Consider the following 13,768-nt stretch of genomic DNA (forward strand, 5'->3'; position numbering starts at 1 on the left):
CCACCAACATTTAAGGTCTGCTGCTGGGATAGCCATTTTAATTTTGTTTTGAACAAAACAGCAAAGTAATGTGGATGCTGTTAATCACACAATAACATAAAAGCTCATAGTCAAAGCCCATTGTATATACTGTATGCGATCACATAACATAATGACTGCATTTGCAAAGGTCCTTGATGTGTGATCAAACACTGGTAATATATTTCTTTGTTGGTGACAATCAGATCATTACATGTTGTTAGGGGAGAATTCACGCATCATTTAACAACGGCCACATTATGCTGCAAACTGGAAACAGACATCTGGACATACATTATTGGTAGCTGACATACAATAGGCTTTCTAGTTTAGACCCACTCACAGCAGAATCTGCTAGCCTCTCATTATTCCTTAAGAATATTTTAGAACCTAAAATAAACTTTATCCAAACCTGTGTTAAGACCCAGGGGCTCCTACAGAAACAGTGTCACAATGATAAATCTGTCAACGTTTGCTCCTGATCAGAAATGACAGGCTCCTGTGAGGACCCACATCTCACGAATTTCCCAACAGTCCTTGGGAAATCAGCCTTCCAGACCTTTTCTTTCATATTCTACTTCTTTATCCTGGATATTTGATCACAGATATTATTTAAGATATGCCTGCATAAAACCTGTTGGTCATATGTATCAGATCACCTGTCAGTATTTTCTGTACACAGAATAATTACACTTGAAATTTCAGCTTTAAACAATATGTTCTTGTGAGAAACATTACATTTTATAATAGAATTTTGTCTACAGAAATAATTTGTAATAATGATTCTCATTTTACAGAAATACACTAAAAATACACAAAAAAATGCACCAAAAGATTTCAATGATTAGATTAAACATTTGGAAATGGTAAATTATATCAAACATAAAAAAACAACAGCAAATGTCAATTTGTTAAGCGAAAAGCATTTCTTCTCACAACTGTGTGATCATTCTAGATTAGTGAGTATGACTCATACAGTTGTTTTTTTAATACAAGAATTATTATGCTTAGCATGTATTATAATGTTTACTGTAGATATAGCTATATACATAGATAGATGACAACTATAAAATTATTATTGTAATGCTTTAATAAAGAGACTAGTGAGTGTGCAGTCCAAGAACTGTTTCACTTTATTTAACCTTTGAAACTAAATAAAAATAGCAAATGAAGAAAAACACTAGAATTTTTTTATGCCATATTTTATTCAGATTAACTTAATACAGAATGAATTAATATTTTAAGACAGCAGTGCATTATACTTTCCTTTCAACTTAACGATATGCCTGCATTTTAAACACGTATTTAATAAAGAATAACATTTCAATGCAAGTGTATATACACAGGTACATATACAATTGATTTATGGAAAATATTTATGTGCAGATATAATTGATACAAAGAATTGATCATTACATTAAAACGGAATGCTATTCTATTTCTATTGTGTGATTTTCAAATAACCATCCACCTTATTAGAAACAATTACTGCATTTCCTAGCCAGAATGTACAGCGTTATGCAGAAATAACATTTTTCCTAACATTCCATTTAAATAATAAAAAAAGAAGAATGATATCATGCATGCTAGTTGCTAATAAAGGGCAGTGCCTGCTCAGATCCCCCACGCACACAAACACACTGCCTTCTGCGTGTAGACCTCCAGATCTGTGCAATTAAAACAATTGCAGCACGAAACAGAAAGGCAGGCTCGTGTCTGCATCTTATCCAAACAAAAGATGATAGAGTCGCCTTCCCTGACAAAGCTAACAAGCCAATTCTGCAGTGTGAATGGAGCACAATGGCAGTGTGCATCCCTCTCATCATTAGATAACACTGATACGGCCACTATATTTCTCCCCGGCAGCATCCCATATTTATCCCCTGAAATGCATACTCACCACATCCGTCTTTTATAAGGAAGGAGGTTGTTTCTGTTGGACGCAGTCACTCCCAAAGCCATCTGCAGAACAGTCAGATATTTCTGATATTTCATTTTGTCCACCGCTTCTACGATTCCACACCACAAGCCAGCGTAGGTAATCATGCAATTTTTATTCCCTGGCATCCGCCTCTTCTGCGTCTCCCTTGCTCAGCATCAGAACGCCATTTCCAGCATAGAGGAACTGACAGGACAAACACTCCCCAAGGAGCTCAACAAAAGGTGCCACGCTGTAGCGCCCCATGTCAACAATGACACTTTAATCTCATTAGCTCTCAGAATAGATTGCTAATCCATTCAATTACAGGCAGGACCTGAACATTGTTTTTTCGCTCCCAGCACTTTTGTTGAAACTCTCGCAATGCCGCGGCGCTGAACGTCCGTGCGTGAGGTAGGCGAAAGAGAGAGAGGGAGAAAAGATGCAAATGAATAATGTAAAGACCTTTCTTTTTCTTTTTCTTTTTCCCCCCCGCCCCCCACACACTCCCACCGCAGAAGATGCTCCTGGACCGAAGAGCGCTTGTGTCCTTTTTGGAAAATTAAAAAAAAAAACCACGAAGGAAGAGAAGAAGCAGCTGGTATTTAATTGGTGAGCACGTGCTGGGTCTCCCGAACTGAACTGCTCCCCGCTTGGGAGAAGAAGCAGCGAGCAGAGATGCAACTGAAGCCTATCAGAGTTCCCACTTGTTAAGGCATCCACATGTTGACTGAGCTGTGCTGCATCCAGCCGGCGGCTTAAGCACAATAAACATGAAAATAAAGGGAACACAAACTGTACCCCATTCACCACCAGCAGGGGGTAGCACTCCTGACTGGAGAGTCAAATTCCTGGAGCACAAACAAACCTGCATCAAATGCTACACTCTTCAGGGTGTGTGCTCTATTCTAAGCAGTACATTCTTAGCTCCCTTAAAATGGGGAAACAGTATCAACACTGAGAAACAAAAACACAATTCTGTGCCATTTCATCAATGGCCACCAGCTAACCCTTTCGCAATCTGCTTAGTGCTCTCAAAAAACCCTTATTTAAATGTGCAGGGCTGTAAACATGGTACAGCAGAGCTGCTCCATAGAAACACAGGCTGAGAGCTGTGAGCTGTGCTAATTGGAAAGAACACTGAGGTCCAGGTACTTTTTTGTTCTTTTTGTTCTACCGCAAAAAAAGGAATGATGAAGGACAAAGGGAGGAGGCTAATCTGACTTGTAAAATGGATTCCTTTCAAACATGAAAATATATGTGTGAATGTGTGCGACTACAAAAAATACATTTCAGGGGCTAGACATAAATTAATAGACACAATCTCTGCCTTCGGAAAACAGTGACGTGCTCTTGCGCTTAGATACTGAGTCAGACATCTGCATTAACTAATTTACACGTCCGACTTCAAATCGCTGTTGACGGATCCAACAGTGGATTGTGAGATTACCAAGCCAATTACATCTAAGACCAAAATGTTTTTTTATACGTTAGTAAGGGTACCAATCCCCTCTTCCAATCAGATCAGTTGCAAAACCTGTGCAGAAGTCGTGTTACAGCATCACCACACTGTATCTAAATCTGGTTAGACCTCAGCAGCTGAGGAAGGGTGCTGCTGTAAATGGTGTTGGGACACTCCTCCCTCTGGACCATAAAATGCAAATCAATGCCCAAGTGTAGTCCTTCAGATGAGCTGTTAAACGGAAGCTGTGCCTACTTGGTCTTCAGAACACCCAGGGCACTGTTTGTAAGAGTGGGCATGTTTACCCCGGCTAATTCCACTTTGGATTTGCACAATCTGATCTTCCCGATTATTTTCTCCTTAATTGACTTGGTGGAGTATTTTCTCACTTCCCCACCTGATTTGCAGTGCAGCCGGGCTGCTGGAGCAGAGTGGATGACGTGGATCCCCCTTCTGCATGTAAAGTGCTTTGGGATCTCTTTTTGGAAAAGCACGATATAATTCCAAGAGAGAAAATAATGAAACCTGTTCTTCCTATTTCTTTAATCAGGTCCAGGGTGCCTAGAAGAAGAGAATCATCCACAGCCTGAGAGGGCGACAAACTAGAATCAACGACTGAAATCTACAAAGAACTCTTTTCAGAAAAGCAGATAGAGGTGGAAGCAGGCAATGCTTTTCTGGAGAGGCTCAAAGCAAGAGTGCCAGAGGAGGTGAGGGAGGACTTGGAGGGCCCGATTACGGCGGAGGAGCCGAAGTAGGCGCTTTGGTCCATAGAGAATGGCAAAGTGCCGGGGCCGGACAGACTCCCCAAGGAATTCTACACCTGCTTCTGGCAGATCTGGTGGAGGTGGAACAGGAGATCTCCACCAGGGAAAACCTGGAGACACCCATGAGGGAAGGCGTCATCTCCCTACTCTTCAAGGGGGGGACACCGCAGACCTCAAGAACTGGAGGCTGCTCACGATGTTCTGCATGGATGTCAAGATCCTGTCCATGCTACTGGCCAGCAGACTGAGGCACGCCCTGCCCCACATCATCAACAACAAACAGACGTTTGGAAGAGGATGGAAGGGAGATCAGTCAGCTGGAATCTCCAGCTCCGCAGGGACACCATCGCCTGGGCCGAGGACCGCAGCATGGCCATGATGGTGGTGAGCCTGGACCAAGAGAAAGCCTTCTACAGAGTAAACCACAGCTATCTGTTTAGAGTGCTGTTCAGGGTGCTGGAACGCCTCGATTTCAGAGAGAGTTTCCAACATAAATGGACACCCAGGGGATGTTCATTCCCCAGGAGTCCGGAGTAACACAAGGGCGTCCTCTTTCAACTCTTCTTTATGCTCTCTTCACAGAGCCATTAGCGAAGGCGGTGAGACAGGGCCCTGTCCTCAATGGCCTGGTGATACCGGGAGGCGCGGGGAAAACCCTCAAGATCTCCCAGTACGCAGACGACACGACGCTGTTCCTGAGTTCGGACAGGGGGTTGAAGAGAGCCCTTAAGGCCATGGAGCAAGTTCTTCGGACCCTAGAAGTACGGGATGTCGGCACCAGAAGGTCTCGAGCTCTCCAAAGAGCCCCTCAAGATATTGGGGGTTTCGTTCCAGAGCCAGGACAACAAGATCATCAACTGGACTGAGAGGATCACCAAGGTGAACACGAAGCCGGGTCTGTGGAAGATGATGTTGCGGTCTCTCACAGGGAAAGTGATGGTGTTGAAAGCAGACATCCTGCCAGCTTTGGTTTACCTGCCGATGGTGTACCTGCTGCTGGCCAGACTGAGACGAGTGCGGCAAGGGATGGTCTTCAAGTTCATCTAGGGCGAGTACATCACGAGGAACCAGATGTTCTTGCCAGCTGAGGAAGGGTGGAGAGACATGTTGCATTTCAATCTGAAACTCGACTGCATCTTCTTTTGCAGCCTCTGTCGGGCGCTGCAGCTGCAGGAGAGGATCCTTGTGGACCTCAGAGGGAGGATGAAGCGCAACGTCGCCAAATAGGGCTTCTCCACAACGAGGGAGCGTTGGAAAGGACTTTGGACCCTGTACAGGGAAAAAAGTGCAAATCCCTGTTTGCTGAGCTGCTACTTCGTAGTTTCAGAGTCAGGACAGGGAAATGGACAAAAGTGGTAGGGCTTGAAGGGACTCTTTCATTGTGCAAATCCAGCCCAATCATCCATTTGCACTGACTGATAAAGTAAGAATTCCATTTTACCAGTACATGTACCGGTTACATATGGCAGTAAAGTTCAAGTTCAAGGTTCCGGCACATCTACCTGGACCTGGTCTCCAGCCACATGGGCTGCTCACATTATATAAACTATGTACATATATTTAAAGTGCGTATATATATTTATGTACTGATAACAACCAATATCTGTGTAAACGTTTTGTGCTTAACATTTTCTATGTTGTAGCTTCTGCAGTTTGAGATTAGGTGGAGATTTCCTTAGGCTGCAACCATCTCAAGCAATTAATTTCCTGCCTGTCATAAATCATATGGTTCTGCCCCATACCATGATTAATAATCATTTGCAACACAAAGATTTTATCTGTAGTTATTACATTTAAGCGATCTAGCACTTTGGGAGGAATTGTAAAGAAACGTTGTTTTTTTTGCGCTAATCAATACAGTACAAAACAGAAGTGTATAGCTGTACTAATCCTGTCACTTGGTTATTACAGACAACTACAGCCTAGTTTCCCTACGAAAGGAAGAGTGGAAGACTGAATAGGTTTATTCTCACAAGTGATATCTCTTTAGATTTCACAGCATTTTTAATAATATTGTAACGCATACGGCCGCCTTTGCAGGTTGTGTGAGCCGGCTCACCAGCGCGGTGACGTCAGCCCGCCCCTGTGAAGCAGGACCGCAGCTGCCGGGCTGAGGGGAGATTTCCCTTTAGCTCAACTGGCTGCGCGTTCGAGTCCCCAGCAGTTTGGGACCGACCTGAGGCGGCAGCAGCAAGGGCGCATACCCACATGAACCCGAGAGTGCTACAATATTTATAAGGTAGATGTTGTCAGCTATATAGACACTTACTCATAAAAAACACCATAAGCCTGTAAGATGTTCCTTATTAAATCAATATACTGTATACAGTATGCCCATGTCACCAGCCATAGTACAGATGTGCCATCCTGATGTGCTGTAAAGACACAGCTAATAAGGAAACAGCCCCTGGCTGCTAAATGTGACTAAATTAAGCTAAGAGAGTTAGAAGATGTTTCTGCTTTCTAGGGTTGTAAAAATGGTCAAAGCCAATCATATACAGTATGACATAACAGATACTGACAATAATAGGTTTCAGAGGTTTCAAAATAATAGAAAAATTAATGGATAATGATGGGAAAAAACATACAGGTTATACCTTTGTCCAAAATACCCTGAACCAAATCTTTTCTTAATCCTGTGCAACACACAAACAGTGGGCAACTGACAAAGTTCAAGCAGAAATTCGCTCTGTGCCATGTTCTTTCTAACTGCAGCTTTTGCTCCGGGTCAAAATAAATAAAATGCTATCAAGCTCAAATTTATCAGGACAACCTTTCTTTTTAAATGCTCCTTTACTCCAATATTTCAGAAGCTGGTCTACCAACTAATCCTCCTCCACTGCGCCCTTTTTGGCCCAGGGATTACAGTTCCATCTTCACTGTGCTCCCCTTTACACACACCACTGCTTTCACAGAGCCCATGCGAACGCAGATTATATTTTAGCACTCCTCAAGTATATTTATTGGGTTATATGCAAGTCAATGGACACTGCCCCCACTGCGGGCTAAAGCTGTCCCTGGAGCCCCTGCAGACCTGGGGTTTTACTGGACAGGTCTTGCCACGTTGTGGGCAGACGTTTATTAACCATTCTGTTCAAAAACACAGAACCTGACGCCAGAGCCCGATGGGATGTCAGTGAATCTTGAATCCTTGCAAAACTCCTGTCACTTTCTCCTGGTCTTAGAATCTAACGTCTGACTTTATGATCATTATTTCTTTCACGCATATCGATGATGGCAACAGAAATCTAGTTTGTCAAAAATCTTGACCCCTAGCCAAAGCAGAAAGCATGTACAGTACATGCTCCAAACCGGCAATAAATGTATATCAAATAGCTTTTAGAGATAAAGATGAACTGTGCTAATAGGAGCTAAAGTATGTTTTACCACCATTTCAACTGCTGACACCATCGCAAACCGATGTCCATGACATACAGTACATAAGAGAATCCATGTGGCAGGGAAAACGAAAACATTTTCATGCATGTCTCCATGGAAATTCAACCTCAGACCTATAGGTTTCACTCAAAATCTCATTTTAAAAACCAATTTACTCTCCTACAGTGGAGACAGTCCTTTGACCCTCATTCACATTTCACATGGCTTTGCAGTTTTCCAGTTATTCTTCATAAAGAAAATTAACCCTTGATAGAGATTTCACAAATGACATGTCTTCATGGACCTAAAACAATACAAGAGGCATCCAGATTAGAAGTACAAAATCTACAGGGTATCAGACAGTAGAACAAAAAATGGATTATGACTGAAAAAAATAGCTTATACATTCTTTGGAAAGATACTGTAGGAAACGGAATCTCGTCAGAAACACATTATTGGGGGTTTCACTCTGGTCCCAGCAGCAGACCCCAGCAGGGCAAGGACACAGGGAAAGAAGTGTGGTGCTGCACTGTGATTTATGGCTTTGTCAGACACACGCAGTTTGACAAAAGCCCCCTCCACGCTGGCATGGTCACTAATTAGCATCATCTGACCCTCCGATTCAGGGCTCCATCCATCCAGCCCGTTACAATAAACTGCTATCAAGCTCCAATTTAGCAGGACATCCTTCCTTTTTAAGCGCTTCTTATTTTAGTATTTCACAAGCTGGTCTCCCAACTAATCGTCCCCCGTAGATTAAGCAGTTCCAGGAGGTCTCTCAGGTCCAGGTCTAGGGGAGAACCTGCCTGGCAAACACATCTTTACTCTCTGAAGGACAGGAGTGCTGCTTAATCACAGAAACGACCAAATTGTAAAAAAGCATTTGAGCTGTCCATCATGAGTCTAATACTTTTAATGCTTCTAAGACTTTACCACGGGTCCTAATGCATATTGCTACTAGACGACAGCTGGATGAAAAATCAAGACTGAAAGAGCCCTTTTGCAAAATGGAAAAGAAGAAAAATAATCAGAAAAGATCAGTCAAAAGTCTAAGAGTACCCCATTTGCAATTACAATAAGTATCTTCATTTCTAGCCCCCTGTATAATCTATGCAGTTAAGACTGTGTTTAACAATGAGACATGAAGAAAAACACATAATCAGTTTATAAACATTTAACACTCTTTCTGAAATGAGCAGAAAACATTCGGTATTAAGCATTTAGTGCCATGTGTTCACCTCAAGCAATATGACAGCTTGCAAACAATCTGGCGTGTTGTCAATAAGACACTGTCCTACACAGAGTGACAACGAAGACCAGGGCTAACTGGCCATGCAAGCATTTTTTGTTGATGCAGCTGCAGTGTCTACAGTAGACAGCCAGCTCAAACATGCATCTCCAGCCCACGATCTGAGAAGAGGCAGCTATAGCAATCCACCTACATAGCATTAGCTTCATGCACACAGGTTTGATGTCTCAGCCAACACCACACTGCAAAGGGCTGAGGCTGGATCAGCTCCTAATCAATTAAAAAGCATCTGTGATCAAAGCCTCCCTCTGTGTTTAAATCGTCCTGCAACATGCAACACTAATTGCCTTCTAATTAAGTTCTGGGGAGTTTATCTGGAGAGAGATAAATAGCAGCCAGTTATCTATTACCTTTGTATATTAGCTAATAGAGATTTCAACCTGTTTAATCTATGTGACCAGTGCCTGTCACATAGACAGGCATGTCAATTGGCTCAGTAAGTATTAGGATGAACTGTACTTTACAAGGAAAATCTAACATTAGTGCATGAAACGAAGCTTCCGCTATGGAGGGCACAGGTCTCAAATTTGGAAGTCCTGGTGAGCTGCTTCTTCTTTCTGCACCATTTACGTCCCAACAGTAAACAGCAGCCGTCTGGCCATTATCGGAAAAACAAAGGAGTCAGCACAGCCAGCTCCAGTCAAAGGTTACACACACGTTTCCATTATAAAGATCAGCAATCTCCTCTCGGGCACACACGTTCCCCAGTGATTGACCACACATCCTCCCTGCAAGGGAACAGCGACATTACCTCCAAATCTGTCTTATTTAAACCCACACCCACCAGTTTATTTTGTTACTGGGGATCACTGGACATTAAATTATTCCCTTCTTAACTTCTCTTTCTTTAATTCTCTGCATGGCTCATTTAATTGATATAGAAAATTGAATCTTACCAAGAACCCCAAAGGCTTTCAAATAGCTCTCCAACTCAATCGACACTCATTCCCAATCAGCACAGTGGCTCAGCATAAACATGATCATAACCTCATGACCTCTATAGAGATATCAATTCAGGTTTCCTGCTGTTCTATAGATCTCAAGCCAGCAGGGGATGCAATACTGTCCAAGGTCCAAGGATTCTGCCAATTCCTCTCTGCAGACATGTTGCCCGGACCTGCTGTGCCAGGGCACTTTTCCCTTTCCCATCAGCAGTCCAGGCTGGAAGGCCAGTTCCTGACCTACAGAGGTACAATATTCACTTCACGCCCAGGCCCAAGATCAACTTGAAAAAAGAGCAAAAGTGCACAGAAGAAGGATCAGAACATGCAGCAGCTAAGAAGTTAATTATTTCTACCCAAAGGTCAGCTAACCCCAGCTTGGTGTCTGAGGCTTTTGCAGCTTGATGGATTCAGAAAAGCATGAAAGAGCACTCGGATGGAGGAAAGCTCCATCCGAGCTCTCCTAGCTGGCTGAGTAAATTAACATGCTTGTCATGGACGTAGTCTGCGTTTCCAACAGCTAGCTCTAAAAAAGACCTTAATCATGTGCTCCTTGAAAATGACTTCCATAACCATTAATTAATTAGGATTAGCAATAATGTTTTGCCACATTGATGTTTATCACGTGTCCACTCAGCCGCTCTCCTTTTCACTGTGCCCACTTCTTCACAACCCTATAGTACTCACACACAAATACAAATCAGATTAATAAAATTGAAATGTTTTCTTCCCCCCATTAATTCTCTCTTTCCCTGTCCTCTCTGCTGACTTTGAAGCAACGTCTTAAACTGGCAGGTTGTTCACCCAATTTAGAACTGAGAGTATTGTGTTTTTTCACAGGTTTTTGTAAACATCTACTTTATGCATTTCATTGTTATTATGAGTATCAAGAAGCACTTAGAGATGATTGCTTTTATATCAGAAAAAAAATCTATTATTATACCTTTCATTACTACTGACTTCAAATCTCTAAAAAATACATGACTCCCCAATAAAGATGTAAATATAATTTCTGCAGTTATTCTTCCAAAATGTATTTTTCTGTGAAGAATGTTTTTAATGCTATAATTACATCCATGCACACTCATGGCGATTACAAACCAAACCATCAGGGCACAATTGAGGATTCAAAACAATCACCCCCTTAGATTGGACACCATGAGAGAACATGCACACAATGCGACAATAACGAATATTCTAATATCCTAATCAGACAAAGATGAAGGCTGTGCACCTTTGCAGTCAAGAAAAGAAAGTGATCCTGCCTAGTTCCCAGCCGCTGCTCCAAGACCAGTTGGCTTCCTGTCTGGACAACAAGCATGTTAACATGAACAGTAGGCTCTAGCCATAGGGACTAGCTTAGACCTCACTCCTCACATAACCACACTGCCAGAGCTATGCTGTGCTGTAACATTAGTTGAAAAACTGCAGAACTGTGGTGTCGTAGACATGTCTGGAACCAAAGCGACACAGGGAGGTCTGCTAAAATTAGTTCTCCACATTTAAGACATTGAACTGAAAGGATCATCCTCAGGAATTTCAGCAACAGCCAGTTCTTCATCTGATCTGTGACAAATTCATCACGGACAGATGGTGGGTGCAGTGCGGGGGTCCAGCCTGGGTCTGAAAACGACCTCCGGACTTCTTATTCAAGCAGCACCAGAAGAAATCCCATTTTTTTTTAATGTTATCATCAAGATTACAGGCTCAGGCTCACAGAGCAACAAGCTCCCAAAGAAAATCCAGATGCAGTTCTAGCAAAGGAAAGGACATAAGTGGGAATGATAGGAATGTACATTTGAGACTGAGAAAAGGAGGCACTTCTTTACAGCAAGAGCTGTGGTGGCTTCCTTTGAGATGTGGCTGGAGGAGATCCTCAGATCACTTAGCTGCAAGTAACTGAAAGAGCTGGACCCAAATGGTTTCCTCTTGTGTGTAACCTTAATACCTGAAATGTTAAGTAGCTACTTAGAAAAAATCAGCCTTTAAAAGATATTAGGCATATATTTTGTGATACATGCAACACTGACTGGAAAACAAAATCACACTACATATTGCCTGTAAACAGCTACTATTTTCAACTCTGTTGTTAGCTCTTAATCTGTGCTAAATTACTAGTTAGAGGAACTCTGTGCAAATGGTAAATATAGCAGGAAAGAAGCATTTATCACTTAGCCCCCAGGTTTCTGTGTGGACAAGATTTCATTACCCAGTATAACTTTATTTTAACGTTCACCTTCCAGTTTGTTTACACTAACAACATTATTTTATGGAATCCTAACCTCCAAAAATCAATCTTCCCATGACCCTGCAATCCTCCAAAGGCTTTTCTACTGGCGTTCTTTTACAACCATTAAGACAAAATACCACACTGAGCACAAGGTACAATGTAATTTTGTGTGTGTTTTACAGGTAAGTGGAAAAAATTACTGAAAAAAAATGAGATGACAGCAAACTGGTTTCCACACGATGTCTGCCTGGGCTGGCCTAACCTGCTGATCAAGAGTGATAAGAATGTGTCCACAGCCATATGCTAGCTAGATGACCACAAGGGGGCGTTCATCCCATCATTTAGTAGAAGAGGAGAAGATGAGTGTTTCAGTTCTGATGCCCAAGGTCATCGTTACATAAATATATATGAGGTATTTTATTGAATATTGATTGATTGCCCACTGAACCTTATTTATTGCTGTGCTTGTTTTGTTTTCAGAAGTAAAAAAGTCAGTTTAGCTGAACTACACACTCACAATATGTGGATAAAATACATTTTTTATGGTTCAAAAAAAATTTGTTACATTCTGTAAAATGCTGCTGTTATTCTTAAAAACTCTAGCTTGTCACTGCACATGTTTGAAAACATCCCCAGATCCTCAGCTTGAGAATTTTGTCTTGAACATCATAGAGCGTAGAGGGAAGGTAGCGGATACATCACAAAATAAAAGGTAAGAAGTAAGATGGCAAGTTTACCATCAATATCAACCACAAAGAAAAATACAGGAATTATTGTACAGTATACTTTATCTAATTATCAAAGGTCTATGAAAGCCTCAGTTTCCAGAGTTATATGCAAATTCACACTAACAAGCAATCCAGCAGATCAAGAATGCACATGAAATTGCAGATAAATGGATCTGAAAAAATGCAGGCACCATTTTATGTTCTGCTCCAAGCTGAGCATTATTAAGATAAATCATATATATACTGTATATTAACAAAATATACAGTACATTGGTCTTCAAAGCTATGCTGTTCTTTGGAGAATCTGTCCAGATGTGCTGAAGCAGTTGTGTGATAGATAACTGATCCTGAAGAACACAGAAATACCTTGCGATGTTGATAATCATGTAAAGAAAAAAGGCATTTTTCATGTTTGGAAGTGATTCAAAATATGAGCCAATTCTCCTGAGCAAATGTAATTCTAATGGCTTAATACTGTAACACTTCAGGGTTCAGGTGGGCACCCTTGCCGCTGCCACATCAGGTCAGCCCCCCACCATCAGGGACTCAAACCCAGGCCTCCGGCGTCACTCAACAGGGACCCAGCCTCTTGAGCCAAAGGGAAACCTCACCGTCAGCCCAGCGGCTGCGATCCCTGCTATCCACAGGGAAGGGCGGTGACGTCACTGCTCTGGTAAGCCAGCTCAGCTCTCGCAAGCAATGGAGACCATATGCGTTACAATACTCTTATATAGATGTGTGCATATATACTGTTTTAGGCATATATATAAAATTATATAATACTGTAAAGTTTTTCTTTTTGTGATATTCCGTATTTATATATGAGAAGAAAATAAATATCTTAAAAATTGAAAATCAAATCAGGCCTGAATAGATATATTGCCAAGCTCGGATCTAGTAGAGAAAGCTCACTTGGCTTCAACCCCACCTAACCCAGAGCAGAAACTATATTCCTATTTTCCTAAACATATTTTTCACCAATTCCCCAACAATGTCAACCTCAATCTTTTTTACAGA

At 41.9% G+C, this 13,768-nt stretch overlaps 1 protein-coding gene across 7 annotated transcripts in view; it reads right to left on the reverse strand.

Moving 5' to 3' along the window:
- tjp1a (tight junction protein 1a) overlaps window positions 1–13,768 on the reverse strand; it is a 149,500-nt gene that overhangs the window by 122,553 nt on the left and 13,179 nt on the right. For 3 of the 7 annotated variants that reach the window (XM_088641016.1, XM_088641014.1, XM_088641013.1), the window contains exon 1: window positions 1,919–2,315. The exons of 1 other annotated variant lie outside the window; for it this stretch is intronic. In XM_088641016.1, the coding sequence (XP_088497142.1) occupies window positions 1,919–2,085 (167 nt within the window). In that variant the 5' untranslated portion in view covers window positions 2,086–2,315. Of the gene's footprint in view, window positions 1–1,918; window positions 2,318–13,768 lie in introns of those variants that run through there. 3 more of the 7 variants (XM_088641019.1, XM_088641017.1, XM_088641022.1) reach the window with 2 other exon arrangements.

The sequence above is a fragment of the Lepisosteus platostomus genome, chromosome 7, assembly GCF_059453375.1.
Source record: "Lepisosteus platostomus isolate fLepPlt1 chromosome 7, fLepPlt1.hap1, whole genome shotgun sequence".
In the NCBI taxonomy this organism is placed as follows: Eukaryota; Metazoa; Chordata; class Actinopteri; order Semionotiformes; family Lepisosteidae; genus Lepisosteus; species Lepisosteus platostomus.